Source organism: Daphnia magna, linkage group LG3 (assembly GCF_020631705.1).
Source record: "Daphnia magna isolate NIES linkage group LG3, ASM2063170v1.1, whole genome shotgun sequence".
Classification (NCBI taxonomy): Eukaryota; Metazoa; Arthropoda; class Branchiopoda; order Diplostraca; family Daphniidae; genus Daphnia; species Daphnia magna.
Window position 1 is genome coordinate 13,481,131 of NC_059184.1, and position 23,587 is coordinate 13,504,717.

General features: G+C 39.4%; 7 protein-coding genes, 2 long non-coding RNA genes and 5 other non-coding genes across 16 annotated transcripts; 8 read left to right on the top strand and 6 right to left on the bottom strand.

Annotated features, from left to right (window-relative positions):
- Window positions 1-57: 57 nt before the first annotated feature.
- Window positions 58-2,771, top strand: LOC123470775. The gene is made up of 2 exons (XR_006644569.1): window positions 58-1,159; window positions 1,258-2,771. It is a non-coding gene; the product is annotated as an uncharacterized LOC123470775 (long non-coding RNA).
- On the bottom strand, window positions 2,394-5,155 carry LOC123470773 (lachesin-like). 3 transcript variants are annotated; one of them, XM_045171559.1, is made up of 8 exons: window positions 4,994-5,154; window positions 4,647-4,888; window positions 4,372-4,572; window positions 4,108-4,304; window positions 3,911-4,033; window positions 3,605-3,744; window positions 3,358-3,514; window positions 2,696-2,928 (listed from the first exon to the last, which is right to left on the bottom strand). In XM_045171559.1, exons 1-7 carry the CDS (start codon window positions 5,043-5,045, stop codon window positions 3,378-3,380), a joined length of 1,092 nt encoding a protein of 363 aa, XP_045027494.1. In that variant the 5' UTR covers window positions 5,046-5,154; the 3' UTR covers window positions 2,696-2,928; window positions 3,358-3,377. The 3 variants fall into 3 exon arrangements, with proteins under 3 accessions (XP_045027493.1, XP_045027495.1, XP_045027494.1); XM_045171558.1 differs by lacking the exon at window positions 3,358-3,514 and having other exon boundaries at window positions 2,394-2,928; window positions 4,994-5,155; XM_045171560.1 differs by lacking the exons at window positions 3,358-3,514; window positions 4,994-5,154 and adding an exon at window positions 4,958-4,976 and having other exon boundaries at window positions 2,394-2,928.
- Window positions 5,156-5,356: 201 nt separating this feature from the next.
- On the top strand, window positions 5,357-7,302 carry LOC116918480 (chitinase-3-like protein 2). The gene is made up of 3 exons (XM_032924204.2): window positions 5,357-6,507; window positions 6,571-6,778; window positions 6,848-7,302. Exons 1-3 carry the CDS (start codon window positions 5,468-5,470, stop codon window positions 6,977-6,979), a joined length of 1,380 nt encoding a protein of 459 aa, XP_032780095.2. The 5' UTR covers window positions 5,357-5,467; the 3' UTR covers window positions 6,980-7,302.
- A 191-nt stretch (window positions 7,303-7,493) lies between these two features.
- Trnar-acg lies at window positions 7,494-7,566 on the top strand. The gene has a single exon. It is a non-coding gene; the product is annotated as a tRNA-Arg (tRNA).
- Window positions 7,567-7,850: 284 nt separating this feature from the next.
- Trnar-acg lies at window positions 7,851-7,923 on the top strand. Its single transcript has one exon. It is a non-coding gene; the product is annotated as a tRNA-Arg (tRNA).
- A 159-nt stretch (window positions 7,924-8,082) lies between these two features.
- Window positions 8,083-8,155, top strand: Trnar-acg. The gene has a single exon. It is a non-coding gene; the product is annotated as a tRNA-Arg (tRNA).
- Window positions 8,156-8,280: 125 nt separating this feature from the next.
- LOC123470432 lies at window positions 8,281-9,468 on the bottom strand. Its single transcript, XM_045170694.1, has 4 exons — window positions 9,257-9,468; window positions 9,070-9,192; window positions 8,857-9,005; window positions 8,281-8,792 (listed from the first exon to the last, which is right to left on the bottom strand). The coding sequence occupies exons 1-4, from the start codon at window positions 9,413-9,415 to the stop codon at window positions 8,510-8,512; spliced, it is 714 nt and encodes a 237-aa protein (XP_045026629.1). The 5' UTR covers window positions 9,416-9,468; the 3' UTR covers window positions 8,281-8,509.
- Window positions 9,469-10,124: 656 nt separating this feature from the next.
- LOC123470433 lies at window positions 10,125-10,511 on the bottom strand. Its single transcript, XR_006644090.1, has 3 exons — window positions 10,423-10,511; window positions 10,290-10,354; window positions 10,125-10,231 (listed from the first exon to the last, which is right to left on the bottom strand). It is a non-coding gene; the product is annotated as an uncharacterized LOC123470433 (long non-coding RNA).
- A 399-nt stretch (window positions 10,512-10,910) lies between these two features.
- LOC123470564 lies at window positions 10,911-11,519 on the bottom strand. Its single transcript, XM_045170921.1, has one exon. It carries the CDS (start codon window positions 11,513-11,515, stop codon window positions 11,045-11,047), a length of 471 nt encoding a protein of 156 aa, XP_045026856.1. The 5' UTR covers window positions 11,516-11,519; the 3' UTR covers window positions 10,911-11,044.
- A 1,019-nt stretch (window positions 11,520-12,538) lies between these two features.
- On the top strand, window positions 12,539-12,611 carry Trnar-acg. The gene has a single exon. It is a non-coding gene; the product is annotated as a tRNA-Arg (tRNA).
- A 1,100-nt stretch (window positions 12,612-13,711) lies between these two features.
- Window positions 13,712-14,953, top strand: LOC123470366. Its single transcript, XM_045170572.1, has 4 exons — window positions 13,712-13,907; window positions 13,971-14,280; window positions 14,335-14,446; window positions 14,508-14,953. The coding sequence occupies exons 1-4, from the start codon at window positions 13,832-13,834 to the stop codon at window positions 14,778-14,780; spliced, it is 771 nt and encodes a 256-aa protein (XP_045026507.1). The 5' UTR covers window positions 13,712-13,831; the 3' UTR covers window positions 14,781-14,953.
- A 1,583-nt stretch (window positions 14,954-16,536) lies between these two features.
- On the bottom strand, window positions 16,537-18,619 carry LOC116919835 (mRNA-capping enzyme). Its single transcript, XM_045170972.1, has 7 exons — window positions 18,482-18,619; window positions 18,326-18,417; window positions 17,484-18,015; window positions 17,235-17,420; window positions 17,080-17,177; window positions 16,819-17,009; window positions 16,537-16,749 (listed from the first exon to the last, which is right to left on the bottom strand). The coding sequence occupies exons 2-7, from the start codon at window positions 18,412-18,414 to the stop codon at window positions 16,670-16,672; spliced, it is 1,176 nt and encodes a 391-aa protein (XP_045026907.1). The 5' UTR covers window positions 18,415-18,417; window positions 18,482-18,619; the 3' UTR covers window positions 16,537-16,669.
- Window positions 18,620-20,430: 1,811 nt separating this feature from the next.
- Window positions 20,431-22,479, bottom strand: LOC123470576 (mRNA-capping enzyme-like). Its single transcript, XM_045170973.1, has 7 exons — window positions 22,391-22,479; window positions 22,225-22,329; window positions 21,364-21,898; window positions 21,135-21,296; window positions 20,984-21,081; window positions 20,724-20,917; window positions 20,431-20,657 (listed from the first exon to the last, which is right to left on the bottom strand). Exons 2-7 carry the CDS (start codon window positions 22,269-22,271, stop codon window positions 20,581-20,583), a joined length of 1,113 nt encoding a protein of 370 aa, XP_045026908.1. The 5' UTR covers window positions 22,272-22,329; window positions 22,391-22,479; the 3' UTR covers window positions 20,431-20,580.
- Window positions 22,480-23,138: 659 nt separating this feature from the next.
- Trnar-acg lies at window positions 23,139-23,211 on the top strand. Its single transcript has one exon. It is a non-coding gene; the product is annotated as a tRNA-Arg (tRNA).
- The last annotated feature ends 376 nt before the right edge of the window (window positions 23,212-23,587 follow it).

Consider the following 23,587-nt stretch of genomic DNA (forward strand, 5'->3'; position numbering starts at 1 on the left):
AGTTGCTACATTTCTGACGCTAGGGGAGCCACCATCCAACGATTCTTTTCCTTCTTTCTTTTTTTTTTTAGAGGAAAAAGGTAAGAAAAACAAGAATCCGACCAACCGCCATGTGTACGAAAACACCTTTTCCTTTGCAAAAACCTTTTTACCTACCTATAACCTTCGAAATATGTCTGGAAACGTCTTCCCCAAAGGGATAACAACTGCATCTAAACGTTAATGCATTCTCGTGGGGAAAGAAGAAAACATGGCGAAAAGGTTTTCTCCCAAAAAGAAAGAAAAAAAAAAATCAATGGTAGCCTTGCAAACGTATGGCATTCTTAATTCCATTCTATTTGGCATTTAATCCCCTGAAGAATGCGTGTGTACTCGAATGGCGACTGTCGTTTCCAAACCAGGTAATGGCGTCCACGACTTTTGAGGCGGGGTTCGGGCCCACGTGTTTCTGCTCCAATCAAACAAAGAAATCAAGTTGTAAAAAAAGAAAAAGACGTTGCAATTTCGTGTATTGTCTTGAGGATGTCGTCTAGAAATCGAACAACACGAAAAAGAAAAGAGAATGTTGAACATTCACGACTTTTTTTTGTCAGTTTCCAGTCAGCAACAATTGGTTCCACGATCTGCGGGGGAAAGAAAGAGAGAAGCCATACCGGGACAAGAAACATACACGCCGGTGATGTCAACAAGTAGCCAATGACTCATTGACTTCTTTCTTTGCCAACGTCATATTATTATTAATTTCAACAGGTGGCTTCTTGTTTCTTCCTCCCACAAAGACAAAAATAAAACGCAGATACGTTTTAATGCAATGGAAATAACATTCTTCTTGAAAGCTATATAGCTATATACTAGTGTAACAGTTTCATGAACATTTCTCAACCGTGAAAAAGTCAAGAAAACAAATGTAGGTTAACGAGGTGCCATGTAACGGAAAAGAGTAAACTGAAGATTATCATCTGTTCGAGGAGGAAGAAGAAAAAAATAGTTGCCTTGTTTGCTCGGGCCATTGACTTTAGGTCGATATATATTTGCGGACGAGGAAATGCGAGAAAATTATTTTGTGTGATTTCAACCAATTGGCGAGTCATCGTCAAGTATGACACAAAATAGCCACTTTTCGGTTAGCTCGAGGGCATCGTTGGATTCGAAACAAAAGGTGAGAACCCACAACTGTTTTTTTTTTTTTTACGACAAGACGACACAATTTGAAGGATATCGTAGAAAGATAAGAGAAATACTATTCTTTTGAAATAGGATGCCTGGTAAAAAGTGAAAAGCTACACACGCTAAGCGAAGGCGGTCAAGACAGACCGCCAGCAGCACTGTGTTTTTGCCAGTGAGTGGTCGGAGCCATTTTGTTTTGTTGGTCGGTTGGGATATTTCAGCCCGTCACTCGATACTTCATGGCTAGACTTCCGTCTGTGCCCCGTACATCGTTAAGTGTAGTCTCTCTCTAGCTTTATTGCATAGCCCTATGACGAAAAAAACTCGTTTCTTTTCATGTTTTAGGAAACACTGCGATCCTTTTTTAATTTACGATTCAAGTCTGCACACAGCGGCCATTGAAGTCTGCTGCTCTTCCTAGATATCCACTTATGAAACAAAATTGAACTGTGACGTTTCTCGTAAACACAATTGAAGTAAGCAGCTTTAAAAAAAAGTCGCATGAACAATGTGTTCTGCATTATTGCAATTTTGAACAATTGTCGGAAGACGGCAATTGCGTGTGCAGATGACACTAAAAGATGGGGCAGTACCTGTTTATTACTAGCTCATCATATAGCTATCACGCTCGGTTCGTTCACTTAATAGGGCTTATGTCGTCGTTCAACTCTCAAAGTCGTGTCAGAAATTTAAAAAAAGAATTAGAAAATATACGTTTACCGAAAACTTGTTTTCTAAATGAGAAAAAAGAGAATTGATTGCATTGAAATCCTCCCTTCCAACCAAAAAAAAAACCGACCCCTTTCACACACGGCGGTGTTATCAACCCGTTCCACTCGACTTATTCCATAGAAAAAAAAAAGAGCAGCTCTTTCATAATTCATTTCTAGAATCTCCCCCCCCCCTTTTTTTTTCATTTGCTGTGACGACTCTGAAAAAAAAAAAGTTTAAGAAACCTCGTTCCGCTTTGCAGAATACATTCATGTCCCCGACTACTGAAAGAGGGGAGAAAACAAGTAATTCTTCGCTTTACACCTGAAAAACAACGCAAACACAGTGCCAACAAGTTTTCCCCTCGCTGCCATAATATCCCTGCGGAGTTTGCGTGCTGGATTTACACAAAAATAAAACCGGCGTACTGCATGACAATAAGGCAAGGTCAATGGCGGATTCCCCAGCTTTTGCATACCGCGTAATATGCTTGAAAATAAAAAAAACAAAAGAGAGAAACTATAATACATTTTTATTTGTTCAACGGAATGTTGTGGCACTAATGCTTTTGCGCGAAATTGGGATTAATAAAAAAAAAAAGAAGAGAAAAACAAGACACAATCCCTGACATATTCATATCCAGCCAATGGGAATTAATTACTAGCTGGATATGAGGGGGGGGAGGGGAACCAGTATCGATATGTGATGGAATGTGTATGCATCCTATACTAAACGTACCTGAATGTTGTTGTCTCTTGAGGTACACATTTTTACATTACTGCTAGGCAGTCGTGGCTCACAACTTGAACGTTAAAAACACAAAGGTGTTCCTGTTTTGTCAATTAAAAGGTAAAAAACAAAGTGGAGGGATTGAGTTGCAAAGTGAAGATCAATGTAGAGATGAAAAGAAATAGAGAAACGTGATTTGCACGAGACATGAGCAGATGTTTGGGCTACAAATGCTAAGAAAAGTATCGGATGTTGCTCGGCTTCTGCTTTCTGATGTCCAATGAAGTAGGACCGGATATCTTCGAAAGCCAATCTCCGTCTCTAAAAACATAAAAGACAATGAGATATAACGAGATCATGTTTTCTTTCATTCGGGTTTTTTCTTCAAAAGAAAGGAGCTTGATTCAACTAAAAAAGAAAACTGTAACAAGAACAGCAACAATAACACAAGAAAAAAATGTGGGCGAGTTTCGAGTCACGGTCTGCTTCCTCTTCGACGCAATGGAGCGGTTGATTTATTACACATCTCCACTCACTGGTGGTTCCCGTTGTATCATAAAAATAGATCGCACGCTCCTTCCACCCATCGTTCCCCCCTCCTTTCTCCATATCATTCGTATATTGATCCGAGACGCAGTCATCCTCGTCTCGGTGTGATTCGTGTGTGCGTGCATGGCCCACGTAAAACGGGCATCCCGCTCGCCGGAAAGAGAAATCAACACATTTCCGTTATGACGTCAATAAATTTACCAGTCGTTGTCGTCGTCTCTTTAGTAGTAGATGCGACGGAACATGCAGGCAAGCAAGAGGACGGGGAGAATTATGTCGGCTCCGCCAAGAGAGGCGGCAACGCTAACGGAGAACAGGTTCTGACCACATGCAGGCGGGCAAATGGGAATGACCGTTTCTGTAACAACAACAACAACAACAATGTCAGGCACATGCTACGAACAGTAAAAATGCATAGGATTGTTGGTTCTGAAGGATTTATATATACCAAAGAGCTCGACTGAAGCCTGATCGGAGCCCAGTTTATTGGCGGCCTTGCAATAATATTGACCGTATTGGCGCTTTTCAGCTGTCAGGATACGCAACGTTGTATCGGTAAACTCGTCGGCAGTGGCAAAGTGTGAAATACTAGATATCAGAGGTGATACACATTGAACAATAAAACGAAATGATTTCGGAAATTTGTTTTGGGCTGAATATGAATGACATGCAATAGTACCATCATTGATCAGTACAAACAACCAATGAGCGAAAAATGCGTATTACAATAAAGAAAAAAGGGAGAGAATCTTACCTGTAATGCTGGTTATTGGATAACTGAACTTCGTCCTTCCACCAAGTAATTGCTGGAGGTGGATACGCAATAACATGGCATTCAAGGTCCATATCGTATTGTAAAGCTTGTCCTAGTCGGGGTCTAGAATTTCAAACATGTCACTGAATATGTCGCAAGGAGACATGCAAAGATTTGATTAGTTTATTTTTATGTACCTGGGTACTGTGATCACGGGCGAAAACTCGACTTCAACTGCGATATTGCGTCGCTTGCCTTTGCCGACACCGTTTTCAGCAACGCAGTAGTAGGTTCCACGGTCATTTTTGTTGACGCTCGGGATTGTTAGAATGTTGCCACGGTATTGAGACCCTCCGGTGGGTAGCACGGCGTAGTTTTCACGGCGCCAAGATACCTGGTTGGGAATATTGATCAAATAATGTGAGAACATCTGGAAAGGCAAAAAGGATTTATGGACATACCGTTGGTGCTGGATAGCCACCAGCATAACATTCGAGTTTGACACCTTCCCCTTCACTGACTACCACAGATCTTGTGGAATTGTCAAAAATGATGGGTGGAATACGAACAGAGACTGCTACATCTGCAGAAATTTTCTCTGTCACTGTCAACAATACTTGACACTGGTATTTTCCAGCATCATTTTCTTGAATGTCCTTGATCTAAGCATTTCGAGAAAACACGTTATTGTATACCAACAAAAATGAAACAATGGTTTCATCAAAATTTTTCCTACTTGCAGAGTGTAGGTTGAACTGGCTTGATCATATCGCAAGCTAAATCTGCTGTCTTTAACGATGAGGTTTGAACCAGTGGAAAGTGGAATAGTTCTTGAAGGATCAACATTGTCCATTTTAATCCACAAAACGGGGAAATCTCTAACATACTGCACAGAGCATTCCAGCTCAATAGATCCACCAATGTCTATTACTTTCTCTTGGGAAATATAGGAAATCGTCGGAAATCTCTGTCCCGTGACTAAAATTAATATAATAAATGTTATTGGTGTCGTGCAAGGATAAATGACAAATGTCCATATGTTTTCACCCATGAAATCCTATGAAATATCAGGAGCAAGCTTACCAATAATTAAAAACTGAGCAACCAGTACGGCTGATACTCTTGTCCAATTCATTATAAATAAACAAAATATGAAACCAAGTTAAAATCGATAAAAAAAATAACACACGATTTTAGACGCCACTCCCAAAACTTGTGCTTTGAAATGCACCGATCGCTGCGCCACCTCTTACCTGAGGCTTGATTTCACCACCTGTGGACTTGTGGAGAAAAGTAACTGTTTCGCTGAACAAAAAAATTATGATCGTTCCTGTTAGATATTTAACTTTATACTTAACTAAATAAAAAACTTTGAGTAAATACGTAAGCATTTTTTTTATGTAGCCGGAAATTTTTCGTGGCCAATGAAACTCGGCAACGTTGTGTTTGACAGATAAAACAAGTAAAACAGGGGAAATTTTGACAAATTATTTAAGAAAACAGCTTTATTAACGGTGATGTGAAAGAAACAGTTTTTTTCATAGGATAAATTTCAAAATGACGATTACCTTGATTTCAAAGATGCTTAGCATTGCTATAGTACTGTGCGTTCTTTTCGTTATCTACGGTTTCATGTCTAAGTTAAGCCTGACGTTCTTGGGTTTCACATCATCAACCAAGCTAACGTCTCTTTCGGGACCTCCTGTACATCAATGGAATTTCGAAAACGCCACATTATTCATTCCAGGAATAACAAATAGACTATATCGTCAGGAAGTTTATAGCAGGGCCGCTCGCCATCACAGTCGACATCTTCATGGTCCAAAAAAATACCATGTCACCCGAAGACAACAACAGATCAACCACAGTTTTAGAAGAGTCTGCTACTACACAGTACCTAGTGAGGAATGGCCTTTCCTTCAACCTGGCCAAATTGATGTTTCCCTTTGTACTCACATCATCATTGGTTTTGCAAAAATTTCTGGTGGTTTATTGGCTCCTGTTGGCGAAAAGGATGAAGTCATTTACAAAGAAGTCATTGAATTGAAGAAACTTGCTCCAGAGTTGAAAATCTTACTTTCTGTAGGTGGAGCCAGTAATGATTTAGGTTTTCATAGTGTAATAGAAACACTTGAAGACCGTGAAGAGTTTGCAGTTAATTCAGCAAAATATTTAATAAAAATGGGATTTGATGGAATCGATGTCGACTGGGAATTTCCCGCCTGGTACAGACCGTTCGAAGAGAGATTCATGTTTCAAATGTTGCTGCAAGAACTCTATTATGTTTATAAGAATCCTTTGTATAACCTTACCATATCAGTGGCTGTAGCCGCTTCCAAGTCTATCATTGATCGAAGTTATCGCGTAGCTCAAATGGCAAAATATGTGGACTTTGTATCTTTGATGGGATACGATTTTCACTCATTCAAATGGTACCTTCCTCTTACGGGTCACAATTCGCCGCTCTACCCTCGCTCCGATGAATGGAACATGTTCAGTACAGTCAATTTGAATTGGACTTCGTTCTATTGGGTGCAACTAGGAATGCCGAGGGAGAAAATAGTTATAGGATTGCCAACTTACGGTCAGACATATCAGTAAGTCATAAGCTCTACTCGAATTTATTTTTAAGATGATGCAATAATCTTTAATTCTTTCAGGTTGTACAATCCAAATTTTCATGGTCTCTATGCTCCGGCAATCGGTGCTGGCACTGTAGGCATTGGTGGACAGATCTCATATCCTGTTGTGTGCCAATTTCTAGCCAACGGTGGAATCAGAGAGTTTGACGCGGAAAGCCGCGTTCCCTTTGCATATCACAAAAGGTCTTGGATATCATATGACGATGAACAAAGTTTAGAAGAAAAGGTATTGTATAAATTTATTTAAAAACTGGCAATCCCGCATTTTACTAATGGAATTTATTTATTCACATAGGCAAAGTGGATAAGAAGTAATTATTTTGGTGGAGTTATGGTCTTCGATCTCAATTGTGACGATTATAATAACATTTGCGGGAACAACACATTTCCTTTGATCAAATCAATACTGCGTGGATTGACAACATAGTTGTATGGTCATGTCATATCTATTTTTCTCTCAACACATCAATCACTTTATGCTATTGCAAAGCTATTGCATATTTATATTAGATCCTTTTTATAATTTTCGGCGCATTGAATAGCTCTAGTCACCTCTCACGTATATCAAAACATCACCTAGTCCACCAATAATTTTCTCAAATAAATCAAATTACCTCAGATAGCTATTATTAAAATGACCTGTTTCTAATTTTTATTTTTATGAATATTTGTAGGATGACATCCTGGTTCCTACAGTTTATCATTTGTATACTTGTGTGTAGTACTCAAATGCACTTCTAAAGTAATTCACATCATACGACTATTCATGAATAGATCATACGACCTTTGATCCAAGGAAACGACGACCGCATATGAAGCAGGATATACCAGATCATTGCCATGTTGATTTATGCTTTTAGAGAAGAAACTGATGTTGCAATGGGTCAAGTAGGGGTTACTCAAATCGCAATTACAAAACTATGAAGACTTCCATAACTCAAGGACGTGTGGCCCAATGGATAAGGCGCCTGCCTACGGAGCAGGAGATTCCAGGTTCGATCCCTGGCACGTTCATTTTGATTTATTTACGCAGACATTTTTGTATGCAACGTATTTATCGTAAGAATTCATAACTATTACAGCTATCTTTACTGTAATTAGTTTAAAGTGATTGTTTCTATTATGCAATTGTTATTTCCATTCTGCTTTACATTAAAGAATGATTCTGGTTATGTATTTTGCACTGCGTGCTTCTTTTGCGTTAGGCAAAATTGATAAAATGGGCATTTGGTTCGTGTATTAAAGTTTCAATCCAATTTTACGCTAAATACTTCAAGAAAGATTTACATTGTAGCAACGGACGTGTGGCCCAATGGATAAGGCGCCTGCCTACGGAGCAGGAGATTCCAGGTTCGATCCCTGGCACGTTCATTTTTATTTTTATTCTACTGTTTTCTGTCTGGATATTCTAGAATTTAACACTGCGTTTGGTAAAGTTTCTGCGAAAATTTTTATCTTCATAATTTCGTTTTGGATGGTTTTTCCCAGTTGACTATGAACTAAATGGTATAATTTTTTAAACCAAGAACAGGACGTGTGGCCCAATGGATAAGGCGCCTGCCTACGGAGCAGGAGATTCCAGGTTCGATCCCTGGCACGTTCAGTATTTTTATTCCGCAGTCTCTCCTATCTTAACCCACATTAAGTAAAACAAGAAGCTACATATGGGGTTATGTTTATTAGGATTCTCTATTTTCTTCATGCTGACCATCCCAAAGGTGTGAAAGATACATATTTTATTTTCTCATGGTATTATCAATTAAAAAATTTTTCGACTATAAGTTCGATGAATCCATAGCCAAAGGATCTTTATATTCATATGAATATGAATAGATAAGGCAGTAAGCCTAAGTTAAATATTTTAGCTAGGACTAAGCAAAGGATTCAGTACAAACAGACTATTAGTGAAGTGTGTTACAGTTTCTTCCCTTCTCAATAAGGAAATAAGAAATTTGACCTAATTCCATTCAGCACGCAAACGTCGTCGTTGATTATTGAATGGCGTAACCTTAATTACTCGTCTCTTCCACCAACTGAAAATGAGCTCCAACACGAAAGCCAATACGGAGACACTGATGCCGACACCGTAAAGAAGGAAAGCACTCGAAAGATAATTAAGAGTCAGACGCTCGTTTGGTTTTGGCCGAAAAGAAGAAAGCGGAGCAGAGCATTGATATGGTCTCGGTAAATAAGAATTTATCCAATGGTTTAACAATCCAAGTTGCCGGAGCCAAGTAACCCTTTTTTCAGACCAAACGTTCTTTAGAATTCAGAAACAAATCATTTAAAATTTTGAAAACATACTCGTAGTTAAAGGCTTTTGTCAACGGACTTGATTTTGCTAGGGCAAATGCAATTTGATCAGGGAAAAGTGGTTCTTTAGCAATGAAAAGTCGACATTGTTTATGAGTCCTAAAGTCATCGTAGATTGTTTGCTTCAGCGAAGTTTCTTGCTGTATACACCAACATGTTCTCAATCAATCAACATTTAATAAAACCTTACTATTGCCATCTTACGTAAGAAAAAGCTTTCCGTTGATGAAATACTATGTCTTCAATATTTTCCAATATACTCAGAAGATTTTCAGGATGGGCTCGAAGACTTGCGCCAAGTTTAGCAAACGAACCGGTTGTTGCCGCCTGTCGATTTACAATTTCAAGAAATAGTAGCATGTAATTATTGACAAATCTTTTAAAATATTACGAGTAATGCAGAATCGACTGAAGAATGCTTTAGCGTTGTTATCTGTATGTCATGGCTGTCTGCCAAATCTTGGACTGTGCTGATTAATGGTAAGAACGTAGGAGCCATCAAATAAGATAACAAACTGCTGGTGTAGCAATTGACGAAGACAGTGCCCATCAGCAACCAAGATGCCACTACTATTCTCGTGGCGAATGTAAAAGAGATGACATCGCTAGCTAAATAATCAGCCCATAAAAAATAGGCCTATTAGTTGCTAGTCGATTGGGCGTGACAAGCATTCATTACGATTGGTTGCGACACGAAAGAGAAACCAAAAATGAGGGAAACACCCCGTCTGGCCGTGAAATGATTGACGATTGATGCGCCATTGGGCCCGAGAAATCAACCAGATGACGACAGATGCAATTAGCAGACAGAGGAAAATCCCAATCCACACCTAGAAATTTGAATAATGGTTTATTAAGATGTTGTTGTTGTTGCTGTCTAGGTGAAAACCTCGTATTGGAAAGGTTTGATGATGCCAGAAATGGTACTGTCTAGTTGAGGGAAAGGAATCAGTAACGAAATTGGGTCATCAGAAAATGCGTAGGTGTAATCGACGACTAGAGATCGTGGGTACGTCACCGATAATGCTGTGGCCACAATTGCAATTTCCTGATGGAAAACATCGCAATAAAAAGGATTAACTTGTAGCAAAATGTTTTTCATGCTTACACCGCGGACAACCATTCCAATAAGACCGTTCCAGGAACCGTTAATGAACGCCCCCAAAAGCTCCGTCTGGTGGTTCCACATATTCGAAGCTAAATACGACAAAGACGGTACAGATATTTTTTTGAATAATTATTTTACCGTAAATACTTACGTAAAATCGTATTTTTCTGCCATCCACGAAATAATTTCAGGAACGAAACCTTCGACGTAACTGATATTGCCTCCAGCATCGTATTGCACCAATACGTACGGAGGAATCTATTTTGTTATGTTATTACATTTTCTAAACATAAGATTCTATGCTTCGATTACTTACGTTAATAATTCCAATCTTGAGTGGGTGTCCTTTAGAAAATGCTCGTTGCTTTTCATTCGGCGATTCTAAAATCAAATGATCTAAAATCATTAAACGACATAATTCATTTTTAAAAATGGCTATCATGTTTTACTAGTAAAAGCTGGTGGATTTGTTGAAACCGTGTTCACTATTAAAAGTAGCAAATAGAAACAAAAGAAGACCATTCTCATCGGATGGTCAACACAGTTTGCAAGTCGCGCTATTACGTTTTCCTCGGTTTATAACCGACTCTTGTGGGAACTGTCATTTGCAAACGGACTCGTATCAACCCCCTATACACTCACATTTATCGTAAAACAGATGACAACCTACACGTGCAAAATGCAAAATAAATTCTCATTTCTTGAAAACTTTGTCATGGAAACGAAAACGGAAGAGCGGGCTGGCTGAATTTCTTGGTTGAATAATTCCACAATTATCCGTTATTTACGCTCGCCAGGGGAACTTTTACGTCAACTAGGATACAGTCAATAAGAAAATTTCAATTGATGTTGTCAAAGGCAACGCTGATTTGTTTTCTCGTCGTCTTTGAACTGAAATTTCCTTTCAGCGAATCAAAACGTCCTTGACGCCGATATGTAGATGAACTGTTGTATTAATGAGAAAAACAAGTATGTGCAACTTCCAACAATTCACAGGATGTCAAACTCAATAACAGCAGAGATTCTCGATAATTTTACATAACGCTATTATGATACGATGATCAAATTTAACTATATTGCTTCAAGATGGGGAGGCAAATGAATAGGTGCGTTTGTAGTGCCTTCGTAAGGATCAGATCCATTAGAAGTTGTTTCCAAAATCCAGAAACTTGTTTCACCAGTAGTCGTATCGTAATTTTCAATAGGCTCGGTGACGTAGTCTGTACTCGTAGAGCTCCAATCAGTTCCGACTTCTTCATTGACTGTCATAGCAGTAGCGCTTTCGGTGGATGCGTTCGTGTTTGGAGTAGACGCTTGATAATCAGCAGAGAGAAATGGCACAATAAGAGGAGCAGCATAAGATGACACTGAATGCGGAGGAACAGGATACGGTTCTACGGCCGGATTGTTATCAATTTCAGGCGGTGACACGTCTGAATAAGGTCTGGCTTGCGGAGGAGGTTCGCTGTAATAATAAGGTGATGCTTCTGTTGTGTAGCAAATGGCTAAGAAGAGTAGCATCCAGTAGGGCAGGAAGATCATTTGTTTGTACATTCCTGTTGAAAATGTAATAACGTGAAGAACTGGAACTTGTAACCTGTCAGTACATTACCAGTTGATGATTGGATTGCGGTGCGGGCAGCTATAAATCAAGACGTCTCGTCGACTGGAAATATCCCTCTCGACTCGTCACACTAACAGGCAAGCACGGCTACACTTATAAAGGAGGGCCATCACGTTAGATGGTTAGGCAAATCATCCTGGACTAATTGTCACTTAATATTTAATCTAATAGATGAGATATGGTCAACAATATTGTGTCAAGTGTTATATTACCTAGAATTGTAGGGTGTCTAACTGTACCTACTTGCGGAGACGATCTACTTTCACCAGGTCTAACGTAATAATTGGTTTGGCCTAGAGTACGATTCTTTTGGTAGAGACCCATAATACAGGCGGGTATCAATAGCAGGTCCATCTGAAATCATGAAAGTATAACAACAAAATCCGAATTTTGGTTGCATCCCATCGTTTAAACGATCATATACCTGAACAGCATAGCTCTCTTTAAAACAAACGTAGCCATTACTATTAGAATCTATACGTCACTCGTAAACTCGACAGTGTAATTATAGGCTTAAGCGATTGTCACGAGCCCATTGTCCACAGCGACCCCAAGTGTCACATAATTGGGCTGTACATAACTGTACATAGTGCAATTATGGCGAAGCAGCGAATAATTGTGTGTCGTTCTTTGCATAATCGGTGGCCTGAGAAAAAAGAGACGGCAAAAACGAATGATGGGTATAGACTTGTCAAATCCAAGGCTTCGTCTGTTCTTGGCTATCGTCATGGATCGCTAATTACTTTTTCAAGGCTTTTTCTTTTCATTATTCTCTCTACCGTAACTGTTTGATGGTGGAAATGGTGAAACACGGTGGAGAAGGCTGGGAGCTCAAATTTCATTCTTTTATCGTACCCTTCCCATTGGCAACTTGTAGGTGAAAGAGGTATGACATTACCTGACTTGAATTTTAAAGTCTTAGTGTTTTATTGGTGCATCAAGGTCCTGTGGCCCAATGGATAAGGCGCTTGCCTACGGAGCAAGAGATTCCAGGTTCGATCCCTGGTAGGATCATGAAATTCACTATTATTTTCTTGATGCGTTTCCCAGGTTAAAATGCTTTAGACGCCTCAAACCAATCTAAATTGATAAATTGTATAATATATTACAACACAACAACCGATGTCTCTGCAAACTCGTTCACAAAACTTGGCGAAAAGTTCCAGAGACGAGAATTGATTGTTTATTAGCGTGACACAAACTTCAAACAAAAAAAAAAGCTTGTCTTGATTAAATAAGTAATACAATCAGTCACCCGTCAATAAACAATTCAAAGTTAACGATACAACAGATGCGATTACCATCAGATAGCAAGTCCTACTATTGACCGAGGTTTAACAGGTCCAATGCACGTAATTTTTAAAGGGTCCCCCCATTCAGTTTTGTACAGTCAAAGCAAACTCGTATATAGTTTAATCAGCAATAAATAGCAAAGGGAAAAGTTCTCTATCGACCGATAACGTGATATCACACAGAAACATAAACAAACGGGGAGAAAAAAGGCGAATATCGCGTGCCACTTTCAATAGTATTAATAAGAAGAATAACATGCCAAAAATAAATTTGTCTTTTATTGCAGATTGTTTTATTGTATATTCGATTCATAAACTGCTATATACTGACGACCAACAGGCATTAATAGCCTCTATTTCACATTATTAAAAGACAAACTATAAGATTCAAAATTCAGACAAGGCTTTGCAATTGTGTAGGAATATTTAAAAAAAAATTTTATCTTTAAATAGAAACTACTCGATATGGAATATAAGCCGTGGAACTTTACGGAAGAGTTATTCGATATACTACTGCCCAAACATTTTGATTGATCGAAGGCGTAACTTCAATCAAGTCCACTATACTTCAGGTCGAGTTGCTATAGAATCGTTGGACGAGCACTACAATAACGAATGGTATATGTATGGTTTCCATTTTTCACTGTCATATGGACGCACGCCATGCACTATACACAGATAAGAAAAGCTCCATATATTACATGTATGATTTCAAAATAGGAATGGCTGATGCTCAGTACACGCCCCACGTCATTGATTTCTATTCGGATTGGATATGTTTACACTCGCGGAACAAACTGAAACTGTTCCCCGCTTCAAAAATGAAAATGAACGAGAAGTTTGTTCGCAGTGCTTTCAGGTATTGTATAGACGTATTGTCTTGTAGTTTGCAAAAGTTTCGAAACTACAGAGGTAGTTCAGTTTTCTTGAGTTCAGTGAAAGATGGAGAAAGCCGACTATGTGAACGTGCCTAAAAGGCAATTGAGAGCTCGACAACAAACTCAAGATGAAGATGAAGGTAATCATATTAAACATTAACACTACAAGTTGAATATACCGATTTAAATGAATTACGGTAAAGCCATCGAGAAGACAATGAAAATGTTCAGCTTGGAAAACGCGGCTGATCGTGTCTTCCATCGCAAAAAGAAAGTGGCTGGCGAATTCGATGACGAACAAGTCGATGGGGACGGACACAAACAGATTGACAATCGCAATCAGCTGGCCGTTTTACCAAGCGATTTCGATGACAATGCCGAGTTCACAGGTGAGGAGATGGAAGATTGGCTAAAGAAACTTCACATCCGGACGCAACATCTCGTAGGTAAAGTAACAGTCACAGGAATGAGTCGGTTGGCAGCCACCAATAACGTCGCCACGGCTCTCACGCGGTCAGTTTAATGCAGCATTTCTTTCAATATTCATATTAAATTTTGATTATTAAGCTTCAAAGGGAAATATCGAATCGATACGAACAAAGATGAGTCGAACGAAGACAATTCGTTCACTGGAACAGATCGAACGTTACCTGCAACAGGGACAACACCCATCCAAACGGTATATGCTTTTCAAATGCCACTTGATTGAGAAAGACTTGATTGCTGTGTGAATTGAATAGCCTAAGGTAATCGAGAAAGAAAGTCCAAGTACAGAGGAAGCCGTGCGATCAAAGAAGATGTCAAAGCAATCAACAGAACACAGAGTACCGAAACGTAAGGACAATTCTTCCGGCTCTAAGGTGGTGGTCGTTAGCAGTCACATCCGTAAAGCAACGAGGACATCGATTCCGGCCGGATCTGCAGTCTCCAGCACCGATGCCGTTCGTAAGACGACTAAAGTGAAAATTACTAAAAGCGTACGATCTATTCCCATTAAATCAAAGATTCACTAATCAATTGTTGAGTCCTATTTATAATTCAAGACTTAACTGTGGTTGTTGCGTTGCTTGTTGATGTTCACTCACCTCGGTGCTGGCCCTGCTTTTAATTGATCAATTTATTCATCGTCAGTATATATTGGATTTCAGAATGTTATCCGTAGTTTGTAATCTCCTCGTGAAATAAAACAATCTACTAAATAAACTTGTCTTCCAAATATTTAAAAATTATTAATAGGTAGTCAACCTATCCTTTAGAAAATATAAAGGATCCGTACGCGATCCTAGGAAAACGGCTATTTCTCGTTGATATACAAAGAAGAAATGCACATTGTTTGAAATAACAGGTTTGTTTGGCTATACCTGGCGTACCGATTAACCTACATACGTTCCCTGTGCACAACTTTGAAGTCAATGGCTGATTATGGCAACCATATATCCGTCTAGTTTTGTTACAAAGGGCCTCGTTAAATTCCCCAGATTGCGTTTGTGCGTGATGCTTCCGTTTCGATAACCGATTTAATGTTTCATGTCATCACTCCAGCTGTTTACCTTGTATTGATTGTGACAGGTAAAAGAACGTTTACCTTTCAGGATTTCTAATACATCCTTATTTTTTTAAATTCACTAATTGATGTTCTTAAACTTAAATGAAATCAAGAATAATTCGACCGATATTTTATTGAAACATAATCATTGGACAAAAAGGGAAGTCAATTTCCGCATTCTCTCCTACACCATTTCCACTCTAAATCCATTCTATTGTCCGGGTCCGTCTCAGTCTCGTTTTCGACGTTAACAACTTTATTAAACTTTCGCCCGAGTATCGCTTTCTCCAGTGCTTTAACACAGGGCAACAACTGCCTTTGTTGCGATGGGAGTAAGTTACAGTCATCATCGTGTTCGTTGACTAATATCGTTGACAAAAAGAGGCACAGTTGTTGGCTGGAGTGCTTGATATCTGCATCGAAGCGTTTGATCAACCATTCGGCTGTGTCAGTTATCCAATCGTCGGGCACTCCTGGAACTCTTCTCTTGAAAATGGCAGCCATTAGTTGGATGGCGTTATTCTTCTTGTCAACGTCAGACAGTGTGTTGAGCTCTTTCACGATGATCTGGAACAGTCGGTGGCCAAGACTTTGTGTCCAGGAGGTCTGACTTTCAATCAGTCGATGAAAGAGATGGGCCAACAGGTGGGTCTTTGAAGGATCTTCTAGGGCTTTGTTGACAATGTTTTGCGTCAAATCTGCTTCTATCAGGTCCCGCTCGAGTCCATGATGACCGACAAGCACTTTGATATCGTTGATCACATTATCCAACAGCTCCGGTTGATTTTCCGTCAACGAGTTCACGAGAAGGTTGATTTTGTTCCACCATTCGATTCGGGAAATGAGAGGTCGTGCATCCGCTTCGTTCAGGCCCTTCTTCGACAGAGAATCCATTACGGATTGTATGCTTTTTCCTTTGCCTGACTTCAGTTCTGGTAATCCTCCGAGTATCAGTTTGATTTTGGAGTGGTAGAAAATAAACCGACCAAACAAACACATACTGCATAAACCGATAAAAAGGAGGAGGGCGAAACATGAAAAGAGTATGGAAATGGCAAAGAAAATGAACGTGAAAATGAAGCTGAAAAGGGAAATTATTTCATTGAAAAACATTTTGATTCGAGGTTGTTTTTGAGCAGAATCAGTATAAATCGCTGTTCCGACCTATATGAGATTGCCGGCCATGCGACTCTTGGTAACCCCCAAAGCCAGCAGTTTAAGTCTTTCATTATTAACGACTGTATTGTTTTCCAGATTAAGATACGATTAAAGGAATGCCTTATTCAATTACCGACATATTTCAACTGAAATTATTGTTCAAACTTTGAAAAGACGATACGAAATATTTGTTTTTTTTCAATCAAATCCTCTGCATTGGTCCAGAGTTGTCAAGAGCAAATGACGCGATACCGGGTGTTCTTCGGCATGGATCTTCCCTACATTCAGAGAAATGGGACCAATATTACAAATTTACTGGTTTCATTAAGAACAACGTCAAAACATACCTAATAATGCATTCCTTCCATTTGGATGGTTGCGGTCGAGACGTTCTTTAACGAAAACCCAATGATGGTCTTCATAGCGACAATCTATAATGCAGCCGTCTAGCTTTCGAATTTCATCCGTAAGCGGAATCGTTTCCCATTTCATTTCTGTCCTGTTAGGGCCACCAACAAGTAGATCGGCTTCTTTTGGCCTGCAATATAAAAATAATCATGTAAGAGTTTACCTGTTTAAACGAAAATAACATTAACATTGTCTCTTACTCTTTAACCCCTTTTAGAATTCTTAGACGAAAACTGCATAAGTGAATCTCATTTTCTATCCACTGAAAGATGTCGTGGTTGGTTCCACAGACGTAACCCTTTCGATATGAAACGTATTACTATACCATCAAGATATGAATATATTTGAAACTTACCTTCCTTCGCGGGAAGAAAATGAATGAGCGCATTGGATATTTGAAGCGCTCTTCGAATCCACTGTTCAAATAATTCTCGGTTTGATAAGCTTCAAAGTATTCGACTATGTCTAGGGTGAACGCCTCCTTTTGGTTGGACTCCTTGCTGTTTTTCAAAGCGTACAATCGTGGTTTCATGATTTCTTCCTATTCAGTGATATAAGAATAAGATTAAGAGTTGGATAATTATTTTACTGTAAATTAACTTACATTGACAAAACCAATACGTTCGGCAATGTTCATGTCTGTTAGGTCTATGCCCTTGCACCGAATTGCATCACGAATTACAAATGTCAACTTCTCCGGACTGTCCTCTCCACCGCTACAATTGTCATTACGTTTCGCTTTACAAAAGGCACCGTCCAGGACAGTGTCAGTGATGGATAGACCATCGAATGACACCATCTTGACGGCATGATCCTCATCTACGCGGAAGATGTGTTGCGTCATGTTTTCCAGAAACATTTCGCTGGAAGAGTCGACGTAAAGAAGGAAACGCGGTCCAGTTGGTTTAGGAGCCACGACATAGTTGCCGGACGTGAGATTGGAAATGTTTTCCGTCGATAGTGAAACGGGCCAATTTACTGGGAAAAAGTTTTTGGGTCCTTTAGAAAAGCGACCCAAACGCACCTGGAGTTCTCGCACTTGGTCTAAATCTGTCAACAGATGGATGCCTTCTACGTCTTGTCCATCATAAAATTTCGTATCCCGATCGATCCGTGTGAACATACTCCCTGGCTTCCTAATCAAACGAAAATCGCAACGAGATAAGATGTTTTAGATGTAAAAAATACCATTGCAACTATTAGTGCAGTTGTGTTCTAGCTTTTTCAGCTCGACAGTTTGGAAACGTGCCTTTAGCATCAGTCACAAGGTCAATGACGTCATTGGAGACTGATATCAAATTGAAGTAACATGAGCTGAATGCTACACTATCTCGTTTCATAATACTAAAACTTTCGGCTGAACAAGTCTCGATATTTTATACAACGAATACAGTTATGGACCCAAAAAATGTGCTTATGGTGAAAACAATGACACAAACAACTTACTTTGGTGATGGTGGACGAGTTTTCGAATTTCCCAACATACGCCAATTGGTTGTTTGATTGGGATTTGACGACGGCCGCCTGCGTTCCATTTCCTAACGTTTCCAAAAATGAACACTGAAGATAATGCAAATCTACTGGATATGAACTCAAATTTACGTAAATTCGTGACTCGTTGAAAGATAAGGCTGATAAGCAGATCCCGGTATTTGTCAGCTAATTATCAAGTAACACTCGATCGCTCCGAGTTTGAAATTCGACTGACCGTCGAGCGCCTTCGCATCGAAAATAAAACGCTAAAAGCCCCAAGAGACGAAGGCAAATGTCGACTAAACGTTTCAAGGACATTGCATCACAAATATCAGAGCAAAACAAACCAATGGGCAAATACAATAATCTTTTTACAGGATCGTTTAGCGGGTGCTGTGTTGGTTCGTGGGAAAGCGCCTTTAGGAGTTTAAGATTCAGAGAGATGCTAGCAGAACTGTTGACAGTCAGTCTCTTGGGACAAGACCCAGATGTGGAAGATGGCCGGTGGTATCGTGAGAATCCTTAACAATTCCCTTACAATATACCAATTGCACATGGATAGCTGTGTGTGTTTCCTCCGTACTGTCGATTAGCATGAAATAGCTGCAGAGATCTTCTTGCATCTTGTAATCGCTAATATAAATGCTGATGGATATCGTCGACCGGGAGGATAATCAACGATTATCCAGAATCCCCAAGTGTACCGCAGCAGCAACTCGGACCAAGCGGAAAGTTAAATAGTATACTGAATAAATAATTTACAAGTTTAATCTGCAGAAAAGTAGATGCGGAAACACTTGTATTATACTTATGCAAAAACGGTCAAATCTAACAGCAAACGGACTTTGAAATGCCGGTGTGCATTGTTCCTCTTAGACGTTTCAATTGATCCCGGGTCAAATATTATACGAGATAGAATCTGATTTTATTTGTCCCGAATACGGTTCAAGTTCCAAACGAAAGAGCTGTGGTCAAAAGATCGTAGTAAGAATCAAACTTAGGCCTACACTTGTTTAATTTACATAGCCAGATCAGCACAAAGAAACTTCTGGCAACTTGACAACAAAGTCTAACTAAGTGGACGTTGAAGAACATGACCTATGTAGCTGAGTAACGACCAAAAATCCCATTTATTTCTCCGCTTACATCCACAATTCTCAGTTTTCACGCACCAGACATATTACGTTGCAGTGGAAATTTCTGGAATTGTTCAAAAATCTAATGGTGAACGTGCTCAACTATTCTTGTTTGGTTGCGGTAATACAACAAGTCAACAGCAAAATAATAGAAAATTCCTAATAGGTATGGCAACCTAAACATTGTCTAGCTTCGTATCTGCTCATGCCCAATGGGTAGGGTACGGTAAGATAATTAGTTTGAGCTCCCAGTCTCCTCCACCATTTCCCCTATTTTCTGCACTTACTTGCCAGTCCTTTCAATTCCTGGACGAGGCAGGTCTGTCAGTTTATTGCGCTAAAACAGCATTCCTTTATAGTTTCAAGGTTCAGGACCCACCATTTCTTGCTGTGCCCTAGCCCAGCAAAAGCATTTGCTTCGAATTCAAGTCTGTTTTGTCCTGTTGACATTTTAAACAAATGGCCAATGTAAACAGACAATTTTTCGTTAGTCAAGAGCAACATGATCTTCGAGGCAAGTTTTCTGGTGGAACATTTGATGGCTTAATTCTTCTTGCAAACTCCGGCCATTGTGTTGAACTCGTTCACGACGACCTGGATCACGCGGTGAGTAAAATGTTTGGTTTAGGCTGTTTTACCTTCAACGAACTGCTGACAGAGACGGGCACATATACTATTTATCTTAGAAGAGTGTTCCAGCTCTTTGTCGACAGTGTCTTGCATCAAAATCTGCTTCTGCTTAGTCATGCTTCTTGATGGCCGATTAACACTTCGATAAGCACTGCGGTTGATTTTGCATCAACATTTTCACGACACGGTTAATGTGGTTCTGCCACTCGACACGACGTGCATCCGCTTCGTTCATGCCCTCTTTTGACAGGAAGTTCCTTATGGATTGTGTTTTCAGCAAAAGGACAGTTCAATGATGTGATAAAAAGTGTGAACAGTTGAAAAATGTATTCTGGGTTTACTTAAAAGACCCTTAAAAAAGACTACTCGTATTCTGGGTTCCAAATCCAACAGATTTCCTGACTAATTTCATCTAATCCCTTATTGAATGATTAATTAAACATTATTTCTGTGATCATTTCATTAAAATGGCGCATAGTTTTCCAAAGTTTCCAAGAGTAAATTGCGCGATACTGGGTGTTTTAAGGCATGTAGTTTTCCTAAATGAAAATCAGAGAAAAGAAATCTAAAAATTTGTCTAATTAAAGAAATCCTGCATAACATACCTTCTAATGCCCTCTTTCCATTAGGAATGTTTCGGTCGAAACGTTGTTTGACAAACATCCAACGTTGATCTACATAGCGACAATCTACAATGCAGCCGTCTAGGTTTCGAATCTCATCCGTGAGCGGAATTGTTTCATCCCATTTAATTTCTGCACAGCTACGGCCAAACATAAATAGCTCGGCTTCTTTCGGCCTAAAAAATTATAACAAAAGTGAAATAAAAAATTGAGTTGTATCAGCTCGAAATAGAGTGTCTTACTCTTGAATCCCTTTTGGAATCATCAGACGAAAACTGCATTGTTGATCGTCGTTTTCCGCCCATTGCAAGACGTCGTAGTCAGTATAACAGGAGTAATTCTTCAAAAGAAAACCTTGTAGCACGACTGAAATAATTAATTATTGAAACTCACCTTCAGTGGGAAAAAGACGAACGAGCGAATTGGATACTTGTAGCTCTCTTCGAATTCAGGGCACAAATAACTCTTGGCTTCATTAGCTTCCAGGTATTCAACTATATCTAGGGTGAACACCTCATTTTGGGCAGACCCCTCTCGTTGATTAATGATCTTTTCCTATCCCATAATGTTCGAATCAAATTTAGTGTTGATCAATACCTTCATCATACATTAATTTATATACCTTTACGAAATTAATACGTTCGACAATGTTCCTGTCTTTTAGATCCTCTCCATTGCACCGGATTGCATCCCGAATTACAAAGGTCAACTTCTTCTGATTCTCCTCTCCGCCATTGCAGTTGTCATCGCGATTAAGTTTCTCTTGACACAAAACGCCGTCCAGGAGAGTGTCATTGACGGGTCGACCATCGGATGATACCATCTTGACGGCATGAACTTCATCTACGCGGAAGATGTGCTGTGTCATGTTTTCCAAAAACATTCCGCCGTCAGAATCGACATAAAAAAGGAAACGCGTTCCGCTCGGTTTAGGAGCCACGACATACGGGCTGGACTTGAGCTTGTCAATGTTTTCCGTCGTTAGTGAGACGGGCCAATTTACTGGGAAAAAGTCTTCGGGTCCTTTAGAAAAGCGACCTAAACGCACCTGGAGCTCTCGCACTTGTTCGAAATCTGTCAACAGATGGACGCCTTCCACGTCATGCCCGTCTAAAAATTTCGTATTCGGTTCGATCCGTGTAAATACACTATCAGGCCTGTTAATCAAACGAAAAAAAAAAAAATTGTTGGTTAGATAAAACCAAAAAAATTCAAGAAGCACAACACGGTTACAAATATTAGCATTGTAATTGCAGTATTTTCTAGTTTTATCAGTTTCGAGTGTTTGGAATCGTGCCTTTGGCATTAGTCACAAGACAAATAACGTAATCAGAGACTGCTGTAAATTACAATTACAGTCAAAGGCTGCAATGTCACTGAATTCTTACTATAGTTTATGTAACGAAACAAGTTATGGATCGAAAACATATGTGCGTAGGATGAAACTAATTACACAAACTGTTTAAATAGTTAAGGTAAATACCGTGACTTTTGAGGAAGATAGATTCTCGAATTTCCCTGGTTACGCATATTATTTGTTTTACTGTATTCTCCCTTTGGCCGTGTGCGTTCCAATTTTAAATGTTTCCTATCATCAATTCCGAAATCGGGGAAATTCTAAATTTTAGCTGATCTGAATTTAAATTTACGAAAATTCGTGGCTAGTTTTAAGACGCGGCTGATTTGCAGTTCTCGGTATTCGCCAGATGGTTATCAAATAGAACTTACTCGGTCGGAGTTAGAAATTTGACTGAATATTTCGCGTGTTCGCATCGAAATGGAAACGATAAAGGCCCCAAGAGACAAAAGGCAAACGCCGTCATCTAATTTCAACGACATTGCATCACTGATAAAATAGTGCGGGAAACAAACCAATCGGCAAACAAACAACGCACACTAATCTCTTTGTAGAATCGTTTTGTATTGTGTCTCTTGAAGTCTAGGACTCAGGAGGACGCCAACAGAAGAGTTAACAGCCAGTCTTTCTAGGGACAAAGACATGGATGTTGAAGATTGCCATTGGCATCTTCAAAATCTTTTAGAATTCATTTACAGTGTACCAGTTTCTGTGTGTGTCTCCTCCATATTGGGACTGTCGATAATTAAAGATCAAATAGATGAAAACAAATCTGTCTTGCATCTTCTGATCCTCAAATGTTGATGGATGCAGTTGATTCGGGAGATGATCGGAACAGCATCACCAACTGTACCCCAACAGTAACTGGGATCAAGCGGAAAGTTTTTTCAAGATCCAGGACCCACCCCTTCGGCTACACTAGATGTTACGTATAGATGCAGGTTGCCTTTCCCGATAAAAGTATTTGCTCCAAATTGAATTTTCTTGTTTATGTGTTTATTTTAATGTTTGTTTTTTGGCAGTAAATAAATAGTGGACAGGGACGTGTGGCCCAATGGATAAGGCGCCTGCCTACGGAGCAGGAGATTCCAGGTTCGATCCCTGGCACGTTCAGGTTTTTCTGCACGCTTTTTTTAACGAAATATGACAAAATCGATCTCCTCTTTCAATAATCCTTGGTAATTAGGATACTTGCTAATTGCCCGTATTCTTAGTAAAATAGTAAAACCCCACCTTATGAAAACGTGCTTTTATTTGATGTAAAAAATTACTGACAAGAACTCTGGATTGCACTTGTGTTTTTGCTTCTCATTTACCAACATCGATAGTTTTAGATAAATTGCTAAAACAGTGGTAGCACCATCTTTAAAATAGGTATTTTAAGTTATAATGATATGTTGCCTAGAACGACTGCTTCCTTGTCAGGAAATTCCAGACTCGATCCCTGGCATTTTTCAATGTGGTCTAGATCTAGTTAGTCTCTCTATTC